Raw genomic sequence first — 17,845 nt, 5'->3', positions numbered from 1 at the left:
CTTGCTTTGTAATACCAGTCCAGTTGCTTTTTTATGCTTTAATAAAATTAATACAGTCTAGTTTTTTTCATGCTTTCTTCATCATCTTCTTTGTTGGCATCTGGGCAGTGTACTTGCTAGCCCGTAACTGAATTCTGGCCCTTATCTCTTCATTTCTTTTTTCACATTGGAAGAGCTGAAAATAAGCTGTTGGTCAGTATGCAGCCCTCTTGGGAGTCATTCCCTTCTGGAGACTGATGTCAGAGTATAGGGATAGGGGAGTCCTAAGTGAAATACCTGATCTGGTAGTTTTTAGTCAAATCCAGAATGGAAGCTACTGTTAAGGAATAATTGATAGATCATGAAATATATTGCAACATAACTATCCGGATCAGTAGAGGAGGTTAGAAATGATTGGAAAGAGATTGGAATGCCACTTACAAGGGAACAATGAGCGGGTATATGTATTGCTCCCAAGTATGTAACAAAGTCCAGAAGGTTTAGTATTTTTTGCTTGGAATTGTTTGCATGTGAATTTTTATACCCTGGTTAGACTTCAAAGACTTTTGTTCGTCAGGTAGATGATAAAAGTGTGATGGGGGAAGGAATAGGTATCGGAGAACATTTTTTGGGAGTATAATGAGTTGGCAGATTTAAAAAATTCCTTAGAGTACTATGTCAGAAATGTTTTTGGAGCAGATGGCTGTAACTAAGGAGATTCTTTTGAGCTAGGACATAAGATCTGAATTGCCTACACATAATCAGGTCTTATGTTTAATTCTGTTAACTGCCAAAAATGCAATTACTAGAAAATGGAAATCGAAATGTAAGCCACCTGTACTTTGAAGTATTCAATATTGTACAAGAGATAAGATAACTGGACTTGTGATCTTTAGGAAAGGAACAAAGCGTATTGAATTTGTAGGAGTGATATATGCAAAATAACGTTAGAGGAGACGTGAGGTTTAATAGAAGCCAGGAATTGAGCAAGGTATGAAATGTTGGACTTAGACGACAGTTGTTACAAAGAAAACATATGGAATGTATAATGGTTTGTTTTCTGTTAATGTTACATGCAGTTAATGTCTTGAATGATTTAATAAGGGAGTATTTAAAATGTCACTTTTGGTACCAGTTCTTCATTTTAGTATTTGCAGAATTCTTCTTAAACCAAGCAATTCATCTGCCAGTGTTAATCCCTCATCGCAGAACAAGAGGGAGAGAATTTTAAATTATTTTAATATCCACAGGGTAGTTCATAGTCTATGTGGACAAATATGTCAGAAAATCAGACCATCTGTATGTAGCCTTTGTAAAATTAAAGGCAAATTATCCTGTCAATATGATGGCTATTTCATAGTGGATTGCCACTGCAATAACTTTTGCTGCATTCACCATGGATATCAAATTCCTGAAAATGTGAGTTCACTTCTCCAGGACCAAAGCTGCTATCACAGGCTGATTTGGGGGGTAGCTACCAAGACCATCTTGGAAGCAACTTTGTGATCGTCTATCCCTATGTTTCCCAACTATTACAGTCTAGGTGCTTGTCCATGGCCATCCTGCATGATCTTTTCTCTTATCTTGTCCTTCTACAGGACAGACACCTTCCCATACATAAAGTCTGGGAGACATCCTAATAGTAATGCAACAATGAGTTACAGAGATCATAGTGCGGTTGTACTAGGAACTTAACATAATTGCAGCTGTTCCTGTATCTACACTATTGCAGTACTGGTTCATTTCCTCCATTCCTTCTCTCCTGCCCAACCCACAGTTTTTCTTTTCAACAGATGCCTTGCAGATACCACATGTATTACTGATATGGGACATTCTAGGGTAAGTCATGATCTGGAGCCTAGGTAGTTGTGGCTGTATTACTGAGGCAAGAAATACAATACCCCTTTGTGCCACAAATGTACTGACATTGGTAGGGAAGGGAGTCTTCAAAGTCAGGAGCTGGGAAGGCAGCATATCTGGCTTGCCATTGAGCTTCTGCAGGTAATACTCCTAAGCGTCCGTATGGTAATAGTGACTATACTCAAGCATGTGCAATTGCAGTAAGTTCCTAACATAGCTGTACATTACTTTACATTATTGTGCAATTACACATGTATATGGTCTTTAACATATTCCACTTCCAGTTTTGCTGTTCTCCAATGCAAAAAAGATAAACGCTTCATATAATAATTCTTAGTGTACCATGCCAGAAACAAGAACATTTGCATTGACTTGCCAACCTTTGTCTCCTATTTTCATTTTGCTTAGAATTTGGACAGGCAGACGCTGCAGAGATGGACACTGGTACAGCAATGGATACTTCAGAACCCACTAAGGTAATTTTTCAAGGGTATACAGCTTGTACCTAAATGAAGTTGTAGTTTATTGCAGAACACATATTTTACAGAATATTTTATTGATGTGGCTTCATGTTGAAGTATGTATTTGTACATTTGCTAACCAGGTAAGCACATGAGTCCAAAGACCCTTTTCAGGATGACTTGGGCCATATTGGTTCAATGTATCAGTAATAGTAAATCAGTACTGTACAAAATGTCATTGCGCTTCATAACATGCTTGAAGTCAAACATGTTACAGAATCACATTTGATTTGACACGAGCAAATGTGTCAGTCATTATTGATAAAGGTAGTAATAAAATATGAATGTGACATAAACATTGACAAACTGTAGAGGTAGCATTCATGTGATTTGTCATAAAGGTGAATGTTAGAGAAGGAGTGGGCTTTCAAGATGGCTATACACTGAACATGTTAGAGGTCTACCATTGTGAAACCAGAAACATTGGAAAATAGCCAGCAAAAGTTGTTTGGTTAGGTAAAATTAATTTACTGGTTTGTCCCTGCATGGATGAAATGAGAGAAAATCAGCTAGAAAAGAAGAAAAACTGGCAGGGGGGAGTCTTGCAGGTGTTAGTTCATGGTTCAGCTCAGCGTAGGAGATAGCTTCCGGTAATTTAAGAGGGAAAATAAATGAAATGCCTTCAGAGATGTATTAAAATAAGTGAGACACTGGAGAAATACATTTAGTCAGATGGCTAATGACAGGAAAGATTAGAAAAAAGCTTGAAGTAGATAATTCAGGTAAGCTGATAACTGTGTAAACCGGAGGTTGAAGTGAGGGAAAGACTTGGCTGAATGTGAGGCTTCTCAAGGAGAACTGTTTCAAAAATAGCATAACTGGAAGACAGGGCACACAGGAAAAAACCTGAGATTTTCAGCTGTACTAGAGAAACTGGAAGGAGCAGATGCATTACTTTTTTTGAAAGAACAAATAAGCAAATGAACTGGTGTTTTACAGCAGGATTTTAATTGAAAGGGCACACCATATCTGTGTACCAACTTTGGCCAAGAAAAAGCAGCCAAGACCTGTGGCAATAAAGATGCAGTCAAGGAGCTGCACCTGACAAAATTGTGGCAGAAGGGTAAAGTGTTTATTGGGGATACTAGAGTATTCATAGAAAATGACTTTTCACTGTACACAAGGCAGAAGAGAGGCAGCTTTCCTGCTTTCTACATACCAACTGACCAAGGTAACTCCCCTAGCTCTATCCACGCAGCAACCTCACCCCTCACCATGGATAGAAACTCATTCACCACCCTCCCCCTTGTACTTTTACTCCTTATTTTACCTTATCTCTTAACAACCTGTGAAACCCAAGCCCTAACAGGAGTCTACCTCCCCAAGGGTCAGACCTCCCTGCATTCCCATAATCCCACTACTCTCATCCCTCCCTCTCTCTACCCTGCTACTCACCTGATCCCTAAAAGTATTCACCATACTCTTTGTCGCCCAAAAGTATCCTCAATAAGGGACCATCTTAAACTACTAATTAGATTACAAAAAATACTTGATTATTTGAAAAAATCCATCACAAAAGACGGCGATATCCACCCTAACCCAGGCCCTAGTAGTGACCTAGGCCCTAACCTCCTCCATGCTGCCAGAAGCCCAGTGGACTCCTTCCTTATGCTTCATCTTAATATAAGAAGCATCAACACTAAAGTCCACAACTTACATGCCATGCTCAAAACCCACTCCCCCGACATCATGTGTTTATCAGAAACTTGGCTCAAACCAAGCACTAAGGATGAGGAAATTATCCCACCTGGGTATAACATCCTCAGGGCTGATCGAATTACTAGAAAGGGCGGCGGAATAGCTGTCATGTTCAAGAACTCCTTGAACATCACAATGAATCTACTCCAACCCCCAAAAGTTCCTAACCTGGAACTAATTGCCCTGAAGCTATCCCTAAACAGACAAAAAAGTATCAATCTCATAGTAATCTACCTACCACCAGGCAAAAATGTTGAAATCCTTAACTAAACCCTTAGTTGGCTCGCTAATAACTATCCCCAAGAAACTATAATTTTAGGAGATGTTAATATTAACTGGTCTCTCTACTCTGCTCAATCATATCCTCTCCCCATTAACTTACATGGTTTCTCCCAAAATATTCTTTCTCCCACCAGAATTGGAAATGCCCAACAAAAGGAGAGCATCATTGACTGGATTCTTACTAATAGGAATCCTAACAACTATACCGCAGGGACCCTTCCCAATGACCTTAGTGACCACCTTGCTACCTTTATTATAAAACACAAATGTCCAACTACAAATCCCCCCATAACTAGATTAGTAAGGAACAGCAAGAATTTTGTCCCAGAACAATTTCTAGCTGATCTCAAGGCTTGTAACTGGCACATCCTAAAAACCCTACCTTTAGATGAGAGTGTATCATACTTTAATGACACTTTCCTCAAGATACTTGATTCTCATGCTCCTAAGCGACTTACTAGAACTAAGGAACGTATAGCACCTTGGCTAACACAAGATACTAAATCTAAAATTAGACTCAGAGACCAGGCCTGGAACAATTGGAGAACCACAAAAACCCCCCTAGATCGCATCAAGTTCCTCCAGCTTAGAAATTCAACCAAAGCAGCCGTTATGTCTGATAAAAAAACAATATTTCTGTCACCTCCAAGATAAACATCAGTATAATCCTAAAAAATTCTGGGCTGGTTTCAACCACCTCCTACATCCGGGTAAATCTACTACCCCCACCCCTGAAAAACTCATGGATAAAGATCCAACTGAAATAGCCAACTCCTTTAATTCTTTTTTTTACAAAGACCATCCAGTCCCTTGCCAGTAAGCATGACACTTCTCCCTCGATAGCAACCCCAACCAAAGATCCAACCCAAACTGCCTTCAACCTACAACCCACCTCCACCTCCTATATTCGTACCCTTTTGAAAAAACTTAAACCAACCACATAGCGGCTGATTTGCTCCCAGCCAAATACTTACAAATAGCATCTGACGCCATAGCCTACCCTGTCTCAATCTTGATCAACCGGTCCATTTCTGAAGCTTCTATTCCCTCTATTTGGAAAATCTCTTATATCATCCCCCTCCATAAAGGAGGGTCCTCCACTGACACTTCTAACTATAGACCCATAGCCATACTGTCTCCCCTAGCCAAAATTATGGAACGCTGTGTCCACAAACAACTCATTACCCACCTCACACAAAACAACCTCCTATCGAACACCCAACATGGCTTCCGCCCCCATCACAGCACAACCACTGCTCTCCTCTCCTTTGTTGACTCAGTCAACTACAACTGCAATAACAAATTAATATCCTCTGCGCTCTTTCTAGACCTATCGAAAGCCTTCGATATGGTCAACCACCAACAACTGCTCCAGTTACTGGAAACCTTTCATCTTAGCAAGCCAACCATAAGTTGGTTTAATGCCTACCTCTCTTGCAGAAAACAGGCGGTTCAGTGGCAAAACAGCCTATCAGACCTACTCCCCACCAATATTGGTGTCCCCCAAGGATCTATTCTCGGTCCCCTTCTTTTTTCCATATTTATAAATGGTCTACACTCTATTATTCCCAAGGCCACCTGCATTCAATATACAGATGACTCCACCCTGATCTGCTCTGACGTCTCTCTCGCCAAACTCCAAGCCACAACCCAAAACTGCTTTTCCACAGTCGAAAAATGGTTCTCGGATCTTAAACTCCTACTCAACCCAACCAAAACCAAACTACTTCTATTTTTCCCCACTCCAGCTACTGCCCAAGCTATTGAACCCCCCAACACCAACAACCCAACCTTCCATGTGTCCTCCAACAATGGTACCATTATCTACCCCGTCTCCCACACCAAACTACTAGGGGTGACCATAGACCATAATCTTAAATTCGATATCCATGTAAATCTAACCATTAAATCGGTCAACAAAAAACTTGGGTCAATGTATAGAATAAAGACCTTCTTAACTCCGCACACCAAACTAACTATTGCCCGAACCCACCTCCTCTCCACACTGCTTTATGCCTCCCCGATATTCTCCTTCCTCCATAAGAGAGAGCTTAATAAACTTTCTACTACCTACAATCACATAGCCAGATTCATAACTGGAATGCCCTATCGCACCCATCACTGCCTAAATCTAAGATCACTAGAATGGCTAGAACTGCCTAATATTCTCAAACTCAACCAACTAATTGAGGCTTTTAAAATTATCAACCATCCAGATAAACCCCCCTCACTGAATAAAATACTCACCCCGTACTCCAACCTTAAGTCCCTCAGGTCTTTCAAAAGTCTACAAGTATTGACCATTAAAGCTAACAACTCCGGTGGTGAAGCACTATATGCCAATTCCATTGGCAAATCCTGGAATGCCCTTCCAAACAACCTAAGACTTATGTCCTCTCCGCACCAATTTAAAATACATCTCAGAGCACTCCTGAAGTCTCAATGGTTATGCCCTTGCTCCAATCCAGACTAATAGTTAACGTCCCTGCCTCACCTAGGCCTTTCTAAGCCTCCACCCAACCCAAAATCCTAACAGTCCACAAAATAGCCCTGCTTGTCCGCCTGTTCAAATCTGTATCTCTCTAAATCATACTTATAACTACTTGCTTGCTTTATTGTGCCTTTAACAGTCAGTGTATTTACTTGTTTTAACTTCATCATTGTATTTGTTTATGTAACCATGATCTTGGAGCTTTTCTCCCCGGGCCTCCACTGAAAATGGACATGTATCCAGTTGGACTAGCCCGGTCAACAAATGTAAAATAAATAAAAATAAATAAATAAAAGTTTATCCCAATAAAGAATGTTGAGAGGCATATTTTGATTTGCTTTAGCCTGATGTCTTCAGAATAGTTTTATTTTTTTTCAGAAGGAGCAAAGATATTTCTAAATGCAGAACAGGGTGAAGGAGGAAAAAAAAATACCCAGCAAAAAGTGATTTAACATGTTGAAAGAGATTTTGCTTATTTCTGACAGTAGTACATAGACAGAATTTGCCATTAAGACCTTTTCATGTGTTCCAAAGGAAATGTGGCAGAAAAAAAGCTCAGGAGCTTGTTAGAAAAATGTGGTGTACCTTTTACAGCATTTAGTGGAGATGATGATGAAGAAACCTAGCAAGATTGTAAAATTAGAAAATAAACGGGTGAACTGTAAAGCGTCATTTCCATAAGATGCAGTTTGGCCATGAGGATTGTGCTTCTGCAAGAAGTGTGGGGGATGAAAGTTTGTGGACTGCTTTAAACTGGTGGGAGGACTGTAGAGTATAATCTCCACTTTGTCATTAATTTCTGGAAAGATAATGAAGGTAGTGAAGATGTAATTATAACTAGAAAAGTTTTTTCTTAATAATGTGTGTATGTAATGCACTTCTTGACAGTGTTGTAGGATGCAGAGGTGCTTTAAATGTGAGGTGAGGAGTATTTGTCAGTGACTGCTGTTAATACCAGAGGTGTTAACATAGTGAAGTACTATAATTTTTTTTGACTGTATACTGTAACATGATAAAAAAAAAAATGCCGCGGTGGTAGCATTGTTACCTCACAGCAAGAGGTTCTCCCGTTCGATTCTCGGCTGGGCTTGGGAGTGCCTTCTGTGTGGAGTCTGCATGTCCTCCCCACAGTTGGGTAGCATTTGAGAGACATGCATGTGTAAATGGGCATGCCTTCGTTAAAGGTTGGGCGTCGAGCTGGCACATCGGTGTTTCGTAAAAATCTACTGGCAATCATTAGCGGACCGGAGTACTGCTGTGGCGACCCCTTACCGGGAAAAGCCGAAAGACAAACAACTGTAACATGATAAAAACTAGCTTATAAGTAGTGTAATGTTGTGATCTCGGGCTGCTAATGGGAAGCTATTGAAGTAAACTGATCATATGTGACTATTTATAAAATTGTTGGTTCTCTAGTGTTATTTATATAGGTGTAAATGCACACTAACATTATGTAAAGTGACAGTTATGACACAACATTTGAGATGAACTGTCATGTTATTGCAGAACCATTAGCTGATCTTTTTCAGATGAGCTATTTGCCAGCACAGACAATTAATCAGGAAATGACTCTGTCATGAGCTTTGAGGCACATGTATAGGGAAACATTAAAAATTACTGCTTAAAGGAGAAGGGATCAGAAATAAGTTCAATGAAAATTAAGTTTGATTCATTGAATGGAATGCAAGCAGATGTATTCCTAGTAGCATCATTTATGAAAGAATAAATCACAACAATGCAAAATCTTTTCATTTAATGGTAGCCAGGGTACTCTTAAGTTTTTCCTCACATTTGGGAGGGAATTAAAGACGGGACAAGAATGGATGGCATCTGTGCAGGATGGAACTCGAGCTCTAATATGCATTTTAAGCATGATTAAACCTGATTTTAGAATAGGTAAAACCTGCAGATAAAGCTGGCTATTTGGAGCATCTGCCCATATATGAAGGGATACTTAACTTTTTTGGAAAGTCTTTATAGTTGTGTGCGTTTGCTGTTAGTTAAGAGATTGGGTGGTTAAAAATTAAAATGCACATGATTTTTTTTAGTGTTTATTGAAATGAGAAGCCTGAGAAAATGTGACATGGGTTCAGACAGACGAGAAGCTTTAGTGGCATATAAGATCACCCTGCCAAAAATTAATTGTGCATGTAAGTTGCAAGTTGGAAACGTATGATCTGAAGTAGGCAGACTTCATTCGTCTGCAACCTGTGGGTATCGGATCCGATCTCGGATCCGAGCCGGCAATTCAAAAGCTTAGGCTCCGAGCTCCTAGCTCCTCCCTCTTACCCATAACCCCTTGCCAAGCCCTGACTGACCTCAGATTTCGTTTGCCGCTTTTCAAGAAGCAACGGAGTTCTAGAGCTCCTGGCGTGGTTTGAGATACGTGTAGTTTTTCTGACAGGAAAATTTTTCAAATTCTCTATTTTTGTTATTAATATAGTTAGAGTTGTGTGTGGTTAAGGCTTTCCTCCCTCTTTAGTTAATTTTTCTCGGGTTTTCGTAGTTTGTTTGTGTGTGTGTGTGTTTAGGCCTTAGGTGTAATGTCTGAAGCCCCTAAGGCTGTTTTTTCGAAATGTACCGAGTGTGGCCATAAGCTGTCCCCAGCAGATGGCCACACTCGTCTTGGTCATCTTGGGGTTGAACACCTGTCTTCTGGTTGTACCATTTGTGCAGGGTTCAACCCGGGCTTTAAGGGAGAGGTCGAAGTTGGTGCTGGCAGGTCTTTTACCCCAGATACTGCTTGGCCTCTGCCTCCAGTCAGCAACCTGTTGCTGTGAGTTCTCCCTCCGGCTGGGACTCAACCTCCCTTAAAGTTGCCGGAGGAAGGATTCTTCTAGGGAGAGACAGAAGGAGAGGCACAGGGAGAAGCACCACAAGGAGAGCCGAAGCTTCCAGTTCGGCTCCTCCATCTAAGCGGGCCTCCCCTGTGCCTTCTAGCTTTCCTCCTCCTCGGCTCCACTCCCTCGGTTCTCTCCTGGACCCGAGGAGGAGGAGGCTAGCCCTTCCAGGAGGTCACCGAGGCGGCTCTCTAGGTCCGCCGGTGGCCTCCTCTAGATCGACCTTTTCTATGGCGAAGCTGATATGGACGGATGATGAGGAAATTCATCCAGGCCCAAATGCAAATGGGAGTGCTCCTAGCCCCAACCGGGAGGCTTGACCCCTTTTTCGCCCCTTGGCTCCTTCTCCGACCCATACCACGGGTTGGAGCTATCGGCGCCGTGCAGATTTGGATCCGGGGGTGGGTCGGATCCGATAGGTGGCGCACCTCGGATCCGTCCCATCCCTTGAGTGCTTGGTGCCGGACCCGACCTCCCGAGCCGAGGGCCGAGCCTAGGATCCGAGGGAGCTAGTGTGTCTTCGGCTCCGTCCAGGTCGTTGCACACTGGTCTCTCGGATCCGACGGTTTCGGCTCCGACTCCGATCCGTCGTCTGATCCGAGTGGGGTCGGCTCGGGCTTAGAAGCTGGCTCCCCTCGGCTTTCGCGTTATGGAAAGGGCACTGTCAGGTATATCCGGACCCCCGGTCGCTGCGACGGCTCCATCCCACACTCCATTGCAGTTGGGCCAGTCCGCCACCAGCCGGTCCTAGGGACAGCCCCTCGATGTCCCAAGTGGTTCCCTTGGAACATCCATCTGCTGAAGAGTACTCCTCGGACAGCCCCGATGAAGTACCTCGGGCGCAAGTGCAAGGAGGCACATGGACTCCCCTGAGTCCGTCACTGAAAACACGGACTTGGATGAAGGGAAGGCTCCCTAGGTCACCCCTGAGGGCGTCTCATTTGGAGACATCATGGAGATGTTAAGGATCAGGGGGTGGTCTGCCCCAAGGCTTCTTCTGACGAGTCTGTGTTCTTGGAGGCATTGAGGCGGCCCTTCTACCTCTTGGGTGTCCCCTCCTGCTGACCCCTGGTAGATCTTATATCTATCAGGCGTGGAAGGATCCGGACACCATTGAGCCTATCCCTAAGCGCCGGACGCATTCTTTCTCCTCCATCAGACCGCACCCACTGGAGTAAGGGTCCCCAGTAGATGCCATGATGATGGCTGCAGCCACGAAGAGGAATTGGCCCAGGAGAGTCCCTCCGTCCATCCTCCGGGCAAGGAGTCCCGTTCGATGGATCGCATTGGGAAGCGAGTCTTTAGTTCAGCGACCTTCTCCTTGAGAGCGCTGAACTACATGGCACATGTCATTAGGATGCAGCGAGATCTGATTAAAGAATCGCTGCATCTCCCCGAGTCCATCTCAGTGAGGATAAACAGGTTTACTCCACCCGAATGGCCACTCTCAGATCTGTATCCAATACATCTATGCGGCTGCTGTCTCATGCTACTGAGGGAGCCACTAGAGCCAGCGGAGCAGGCCTTGTCATGAGGCGACAGGCCTGGCTCCGCCATTGTGATTTTGCTGAGCCCTTCAAGGCGACCTTCGAATGCCCCTTTGATGGTTCTGCCTTGTTGGGCAAGACTGTTCGCGAGACATTAGTCCAGAAGCGAAAAGGACGGAAGGCGCTGTCTGCCGTCAGTCCGCTTCTCAGCTCCCCAGAGGTCCTTCTCTAAGAACCAAAAGGGACAGAAGAAGATGTGGTTCCGAAGTCGCAGCAGTCCCAACCTGCTCGGATAACCAGTCCTTCCGTGGCAGAGGAGGACGGGAGGTCGCCGTGCCAGAGGCAGGGGGGCTCCTGGCAATTTTGGGTCCAGACAACCCTTCTCTGAGAGACCCACGCAGCAGCCCTGAAGGGTTGCCCGGCTGTCCGTCTCTGGAGGCAGTCGGCGGTTTTCGATGCACCTGACTTCTTGGGAGTCCATAACAACAGACAGTTGGGTGCTTGACTTATATCCAGAGGATATTCAATACCCCTAATCAAGATTCCCAAATCTCGCAGCCTCCCAGATGTTCCACCCGACCAAAGGGAGGCGGCAGCTATCGAAATCGAGCAGCTGCTAGGAAAAAGAGCCATCCAGCGTCCCCAGATCAAGCGGATTAGGGTTTTACTCCAGGTTCTTTTGGTGCCAAAGAAGGCGGGGACTTAAGACCAATTTTAGACCTTTCCCTGTTGAACCTGTCAGTAACCAAGCAAAAGTTCGGATGGTCACCCTGCAATCTATACTCCCCCTCTTGAGGGAGAACGACTGGATGTGTTCCATAGACCTCAAGGATGCGTACTACCACATTCGGATGCTTCCGGCTGGGAGCCAGTCATTATCAGTTCAGGGTCCTCCCCTTTGGTCTCACCTCAGCCCCCAGGGTGTTTACCAAGGTGTTAGCGGTGGTAGTGGCCCACCTGAGGCTCCAGGGATTACAGGTCTTTCCGTACCTGGACGACTGGCTCCTGACGGCATCATCAAGGCATCTTCTGTGCTCAGCCAGGGATTACTTCCTTCAACTAGCACCAAGGCTGGGCATCACGATCAACTGGGAGAAATCTTTTCTGAATCCAACTCAAATTATAGATTTCATAGGAGGAAGACTAGACACCAGATCAATGCGAGCCTTCCTCACCCCAGACCGTATCGTCAGCCTGAGGTGTCATGTGACAGCAATCCTTCAACCATCTCCAACTGCAGCTTCGGTCCTGAGGGCCCTAGGTTCTATGGCGGCAGCTATCCCGCTTCTAATTCATGCCCGTTTACGCATGCGGGTTCTTCAATGGACCCTTCAAGTTCAGTGGTCTCCTCTTTGTTCGTCTATAAGCGCTCCGATTGCGGTCAGCAGGCGTGCAGGGACTCCCTTCTGTGGTGGCATCTTTCTCCGGAGCCCCTAGCAGGAAGACCTTTTGCCGCTGCATTTCCCCAGCCACAGTGACCACGGACGCTTCTTGCCTCGGGTGGGGGGGGCATTCTGCGGGAAAGATTGTCCAAGGCACGTGGAATCCCACAGAGACGTCATTGCATATAAATGTCCTGGAAATGAGGGCGGTGCTCCTAGCGTTGCAAGCACTTCACCACGTTCTTCCTACAGGGACTATTGCGATTCAGACAGACAACATGTCCGTAGTCTGGTATATCAACAAGCAGGGAGGAACCAGGTCTTACCTCCTTTGTCGAGAGGCCATGAGAGTCTGGGAATGGGCAATTTCCACCAAACGCTTTCTGATAGCAACGCACATTCCGGGAAAGTCCAACATCCTTGCGGACAAGCTCAGTCGCACCATCCTTTCTCCACACGAGTGGTCCCTCAATCTTCAAGTAGCGAAGAAGATTTTTGCCGTTTGGGGGCAACCCTGTTGCGATCTTTTTGCTTCTCCCTCAAGCGCCAAATGCGGCAATTTCTTAGCTCTGCTTCCCCACCAGGGGAGTTCGAGGATGCTCTGGTGCATGCTTGGCCTCCCGGTCTCCTTTATGCCTACCCTCCACTTCCTCTGATGCAGAGGTTTCTGCAGAAAGCCAACAGTTTGGGGAGCAGAATGATTCTCATTGCCCCATTCTGGCCTCGACAACCTTGGTTCCCCTTCGTATGGTCTCACAAAATCAATCCACCATGGATTCTGGATCCAATTCGGATCTCATCTCTCACCCTCTGGGAATGCCAGTTCCCAATCTGCGGACCCTGAAGTTGACAGCTTGGCTGCTCAATTCCAACCTTAATTAGGACTCGGTATCTCTTCACGGTCAAAGCCATTTTGGTGGCTGCTCATAAACCTTCCACCAGACAGGTTTATCGGAGTAAATGGAAGAGGTTCTCTATATGGGCAGGACAGAGAACTGTGGATCCTTTTTCAGCACCTATCTCTGCGGTGCTAGATTTTCTAACAGACCTCTTTCATCAAGGGGCCAGTTCTTCCACGATTAAGGTACAATTGGCGGCTATCTCGCATTATCACATTGGCCAGGACACAGCTCCCCTTATGACAGCGAAATTATGCAAAACTTTTCTCAAAGGAGTTTTTGTTAAGGCCTCCAGTCAAGGAGGTTGTACCGCCTTGGGACTTGTCTTTAGTCCTGCAGGCCCTTACTGCTCCTCCCTTGAGCCTGCAGCTTCTGCTGATTGAAAATACCTTTCCTGGAAGACTGCCTTTCTGGTAGCTATCACTTCAGCCAGAAGGGTGTCTGAGCTTCAGGCTCTATGTGTCAAACCGCCTTATCTTTCTTTCTTCCCTGATAGGGTGTGCCTCAGGACCAATCCATCTTTTCTTCCGAAGGTCTCTTCTGAAATCAATATTAAACAATCAAACAATTTGCCTGTCTTTTTTTCCCAATATTCAAACAAAGGGGGATACAAATTTCATTCATTGGATGTTCATAGACAATTACGTTTTTATATTAACAAGACAGCTGGCCACAGGAAATCAGATCAGCTGTTCGTCTCCTTTGCTAAATTTGCTCTGGGTAAAGCAGTGTCTAAAGTCACTCTATCTAAATGGATTGCTAATTGCATTCTGCAGCCATATGACACTTCAGGCAGACCTGCTCCTCAGAGGGTTACGGCTCATTCTACTAGGGCAGTTTCTCGTCAGCCGCCTTTAAGTCCGTGTTTCGTTGGATGATATCTGCGGCAGCTACTTGGGCCTCGCCTCATACTTTTATTTCTCATTACAAGGTGGATGTTGTTTCTAGAGGAAGAGCATCCTTTGGCTCAGCGGTGCTCGGGACATCCTTCCATGGCGGCCGCCCAAGATTCAGGTAGCTAGGGACTCTGTCCCACAGGTTGCAGACAAATGAAGTCTGCCTACTTCAGATTTAGAAGTTATGTACTCACCATAACGTTCCATCTGAGTAGGTGACTTCATTCGGATAACCATCCCCTCCATCCCTGACCTTTATAGAGCGGGTATTTATGCTGTTTTAGTATACTGTGGTCAGTATTTTGAGGCAAACTCAATCTGAGGTCAGTCAGGGCTTGGCAAGGGGTTATGGGTAAGAGGGAGGAGCTAGGAGCTCGGAGCCTAAGCTTTTGAATTGCCGGCTCGGATCCGAGATCGGATCCGATACCCACAGGTTGCATCCGAATGAAGTCACCTACTCAGATGGAACGTTATGGTGAGTACATAACTTCTAATTCAAAAAAAAAAAAATTCGGGGAGAATATATGAAAGTAATAGCACCTCATCAGAATGACTGCTGTATCAATCATTTCAGGGAATGTGAATGGCATTGTAGACAAACCAAAAAGTATTGGAATTATGTTAAGAAGGGTAGAAATATCATTATTACAGGAGAGACACTTAGAAATGGGCATATGAATTTGGTAAATAAAGTATTTCATAATGGTTATTCAGAAAAGTATCAGGGACAAAAGTAAAAGGAGATAATATAGATTGCAAAAATGTCTTCAATACTGAGGAGCGGAAGAAAGTCGGTGGTAGATTTTTAGTAATGGATTATTGGCAGGGAAAGCAGATTACATTGGTATGCATTTATATTCCACCTAAAACTACTCTTAAGGAGCTTAAGAGAATTGTGGGAGAGGCAATTAGCTTCCAGCAAGGCATATTATTCATGGGTAGGGACTGGAATCTGATGTGCAAAAATGAAGGTTTATCAGGAGGACCTAGAAGGATAATATAACAAAAGTGGGTAGATTTCTGAAGTAATACATGAGGATATTTCAAATGGAAGATGGGAAATTGATATCAGGAACCCTTACAGAGGTTCCATATTTCCCAAGATTACAGTAACTGGGATTGAATGGACAGAAATTATATTTCACTGGAGAATGGGTATTTAATTTACAGTTTTGAAATGTTTCTAATTGTTTTGAACCATGCACTATGTAACAGTATTTTAAAAGGAGGGTCAGTATCACCATCTTGGAAAAAAAAACTGCAGTGGCTGCATTACCCAAAGTGGCAGAGACCAATTTCTTTTGCTGGAACTGATGAGTATGGATCACTGTGATTTTGTAACAAACATTTGACAGCATTAACAGAACAATGATTATCCAGATGGAAGCAGAGTGCAAGAGAACCCAGCTATTGGTGGTTCTTGATGCTGAAAAGGCATTCAATTGAGCTAGCTGGGATTTTGAGTAGGGCAATGGAAGCATTTGTTGACTAACCAAATTATGGGATTAATTAGGAAAGTGTATAAAAGTATCAGAAGCAAGATCATTGTGGGAACGTTTCTCTAAGCTTTGTACAGAGGAACCAGGCAGGGTTGTTTTGTTTTCATTTTGTTGCATTTACTTTGTACTTACAGAAAATAAGGGAGACTTCGATTCAAGGGTATAGCTGGTATGGCACTCGAAAAATTAACCTTATTTGCAAATGGTATTTTCTACTTGGTAAATCCAGAAAAAAAAAAGTATTTCAGTGTTGTGAAACATTCTGAGCTAGTTTCAATATTTTTCAGGGTGTAAATGAAAAGAAGATAAAACAAAGGCTTTAGTTGGAAATTGTCACATATGAACTGCTTCATCCTTATGGGAGCATAAGATGAAATATTTTAGATGTGTGGGCTAAAAATACTTCTATCATGACAGGTGATGTACAGGAATAGACTAAAAAGATAATTCAAACGCTGAGAAGTTGGAAGCTCTTCACTATGGATAGTAAGGTACAAACAGTGATAATGTGTCTAGCCCCTTTAATGTCCTATATAGTTAAGCTATATTTTTATCAACCAGTCAAGAAGCTGTGGACCATAATAAAGAGTTTATTTGGGAGGACAAGAGTTAAGTGGGATATGTTCCTCCCCACAGAACAAGGTGGTTTAGGCTTACCAGATCTGAAGGGATACTTTAGAAATAAGGCTGCTATATATAACACAAGCAGAAGACTACAAATCAACATGGAAAGAACTGGAGCTGAAACAAGGGTGGGGGAATGGGAGGTCCACAAAAATAAGGAAAGAGTATGATTTTGGATGCAGGGCTCTTAAGCAATTAAAAAAAAAACATACAGAATAGTATATTTACAAAGTAGCAGAAAGTATTTTGAGAACCTAGACGACATGGGAATGAAGAAAGGAAATGTTACCAGTAGGGAAGATTGCAATTAGTGTAGAAAATAGATAAGGAGGAGCTTCAGTTTATTGGTGAAAGTTAGAAAAGGAACCAAGCAAATAATTAGGGAGGGTTAAGTCATAAAGCGGGATGATGCCAAGCAGTAGTTTGGACTGCTGGTTAGAGACTGCCTTCCCTACCAGGGACTGATAATAGTATAGGCAAAGAGAAAGGGATAGGGGAGTGTCAAAGTAAATACCAGTTCTGGTTGAGTTTATAATTAAGATTAGAACAATAGGACATGTAAAATAAGGCATGATAACTATAATCGGAAGAGTTTAGAAAAGTGTGGAAAATAAGAGTTAATTATCAAGGCACTATACAAATGAACAATGGGATGATGTTTGTGTGGCTTTCCATGTATACAACAAAATCTAGAAGGTTTAGGATTTCTGCATTGAAATGTTTACTTGGGTATTTTTATACCCTGAGAAGCCTTTAGAGAATTTTTCCTGAAACAGCAATTTTGGAGACGTGACAGCAAAGAGAGAACTTGGAAACGTGTTGTGGGAATGCAGTGAGTTGGTAGATTTAAAAAAAAAAAAAAAATCCCTAAAAGGTACTCTTGGAAATGCTGGGGATGCAAATTTTTTAAAGTAAGAACATGATTATTTTGAGTAGGGGTATAAAACGTATTAAGGCTCTGTTTAGTTTAATGTTAGCTGCTAAAAAAGCAATTACCAGAAATTGGAAATCAAAAACTAAACCAGCATTAACAGAATTATTGAATGTTGTAAAGGAGATAAAAGAATTCCAGGTGAGATCTTTAGAAAAAGGGATGGGCAAACTACATAGGAACAAATGAAATCTGTGGGAACAATGCATGCAGAATAATGCTGAGGAGTGAAATTTCAGGGAGGGCAGGACTTGAGCGATGTATGTAATGTTAAACTGAACAGTAATTAGGAAAGTGACCATATTATTTGTAATGCATGAAAAAGAATAATCGTTGTTTTCTCAAAACTATGTATGCCCGTGTCTTTGTGTAATATGAGAAGTTAGAAAAGGTATTTAGAAGAAAATAAAGCAGAGAGAGTAAAGGCAAGAAGAAAAGTATTCAGGGCTGCTCTGC

General features: G+C 43.2%; 1 protein-coding gene across 1 annotated transcript in view; it reads left to right on the top strand.

Annotated features, from left to right (window-relative positions):
* PSMD4 (proteasome 26S subunit ubiquitin receptor, non-ATPase 4) overlaps positions 1-17,845 on the top strand; it is a gene marked incomplete in the record, with an annotated part of 713,008 nt that overhangs the window by 677,843 nt on the left and 17,320 nt on the right. The window contains 1 exon segment of the mRNA XM_044080514.1: positions 2,248-2,315. Coding sequence (XP_043936449.1) covers positions 2,248-2,315 — 68 coding nt within the window.

This window comes from Protopterus annectens, chromosome 8.part0, assembly GCF_019279795.1.
Source record: "Protopterus annectens isolate FY-2018-M chromosome 8.part0, PAN1.0, whole genome shotgun sequence".
NCBI classification, from domain to species: Eukaryota; Metazoa; Chordata; order Ceratodontiformes; family Protopteridae; genus Protopterus; species Protopterus annectens.
Note: the sequence above shows the minus strand (reverse complement) of the source record. Positions and strands in the feature narration are given on the sequence as shown.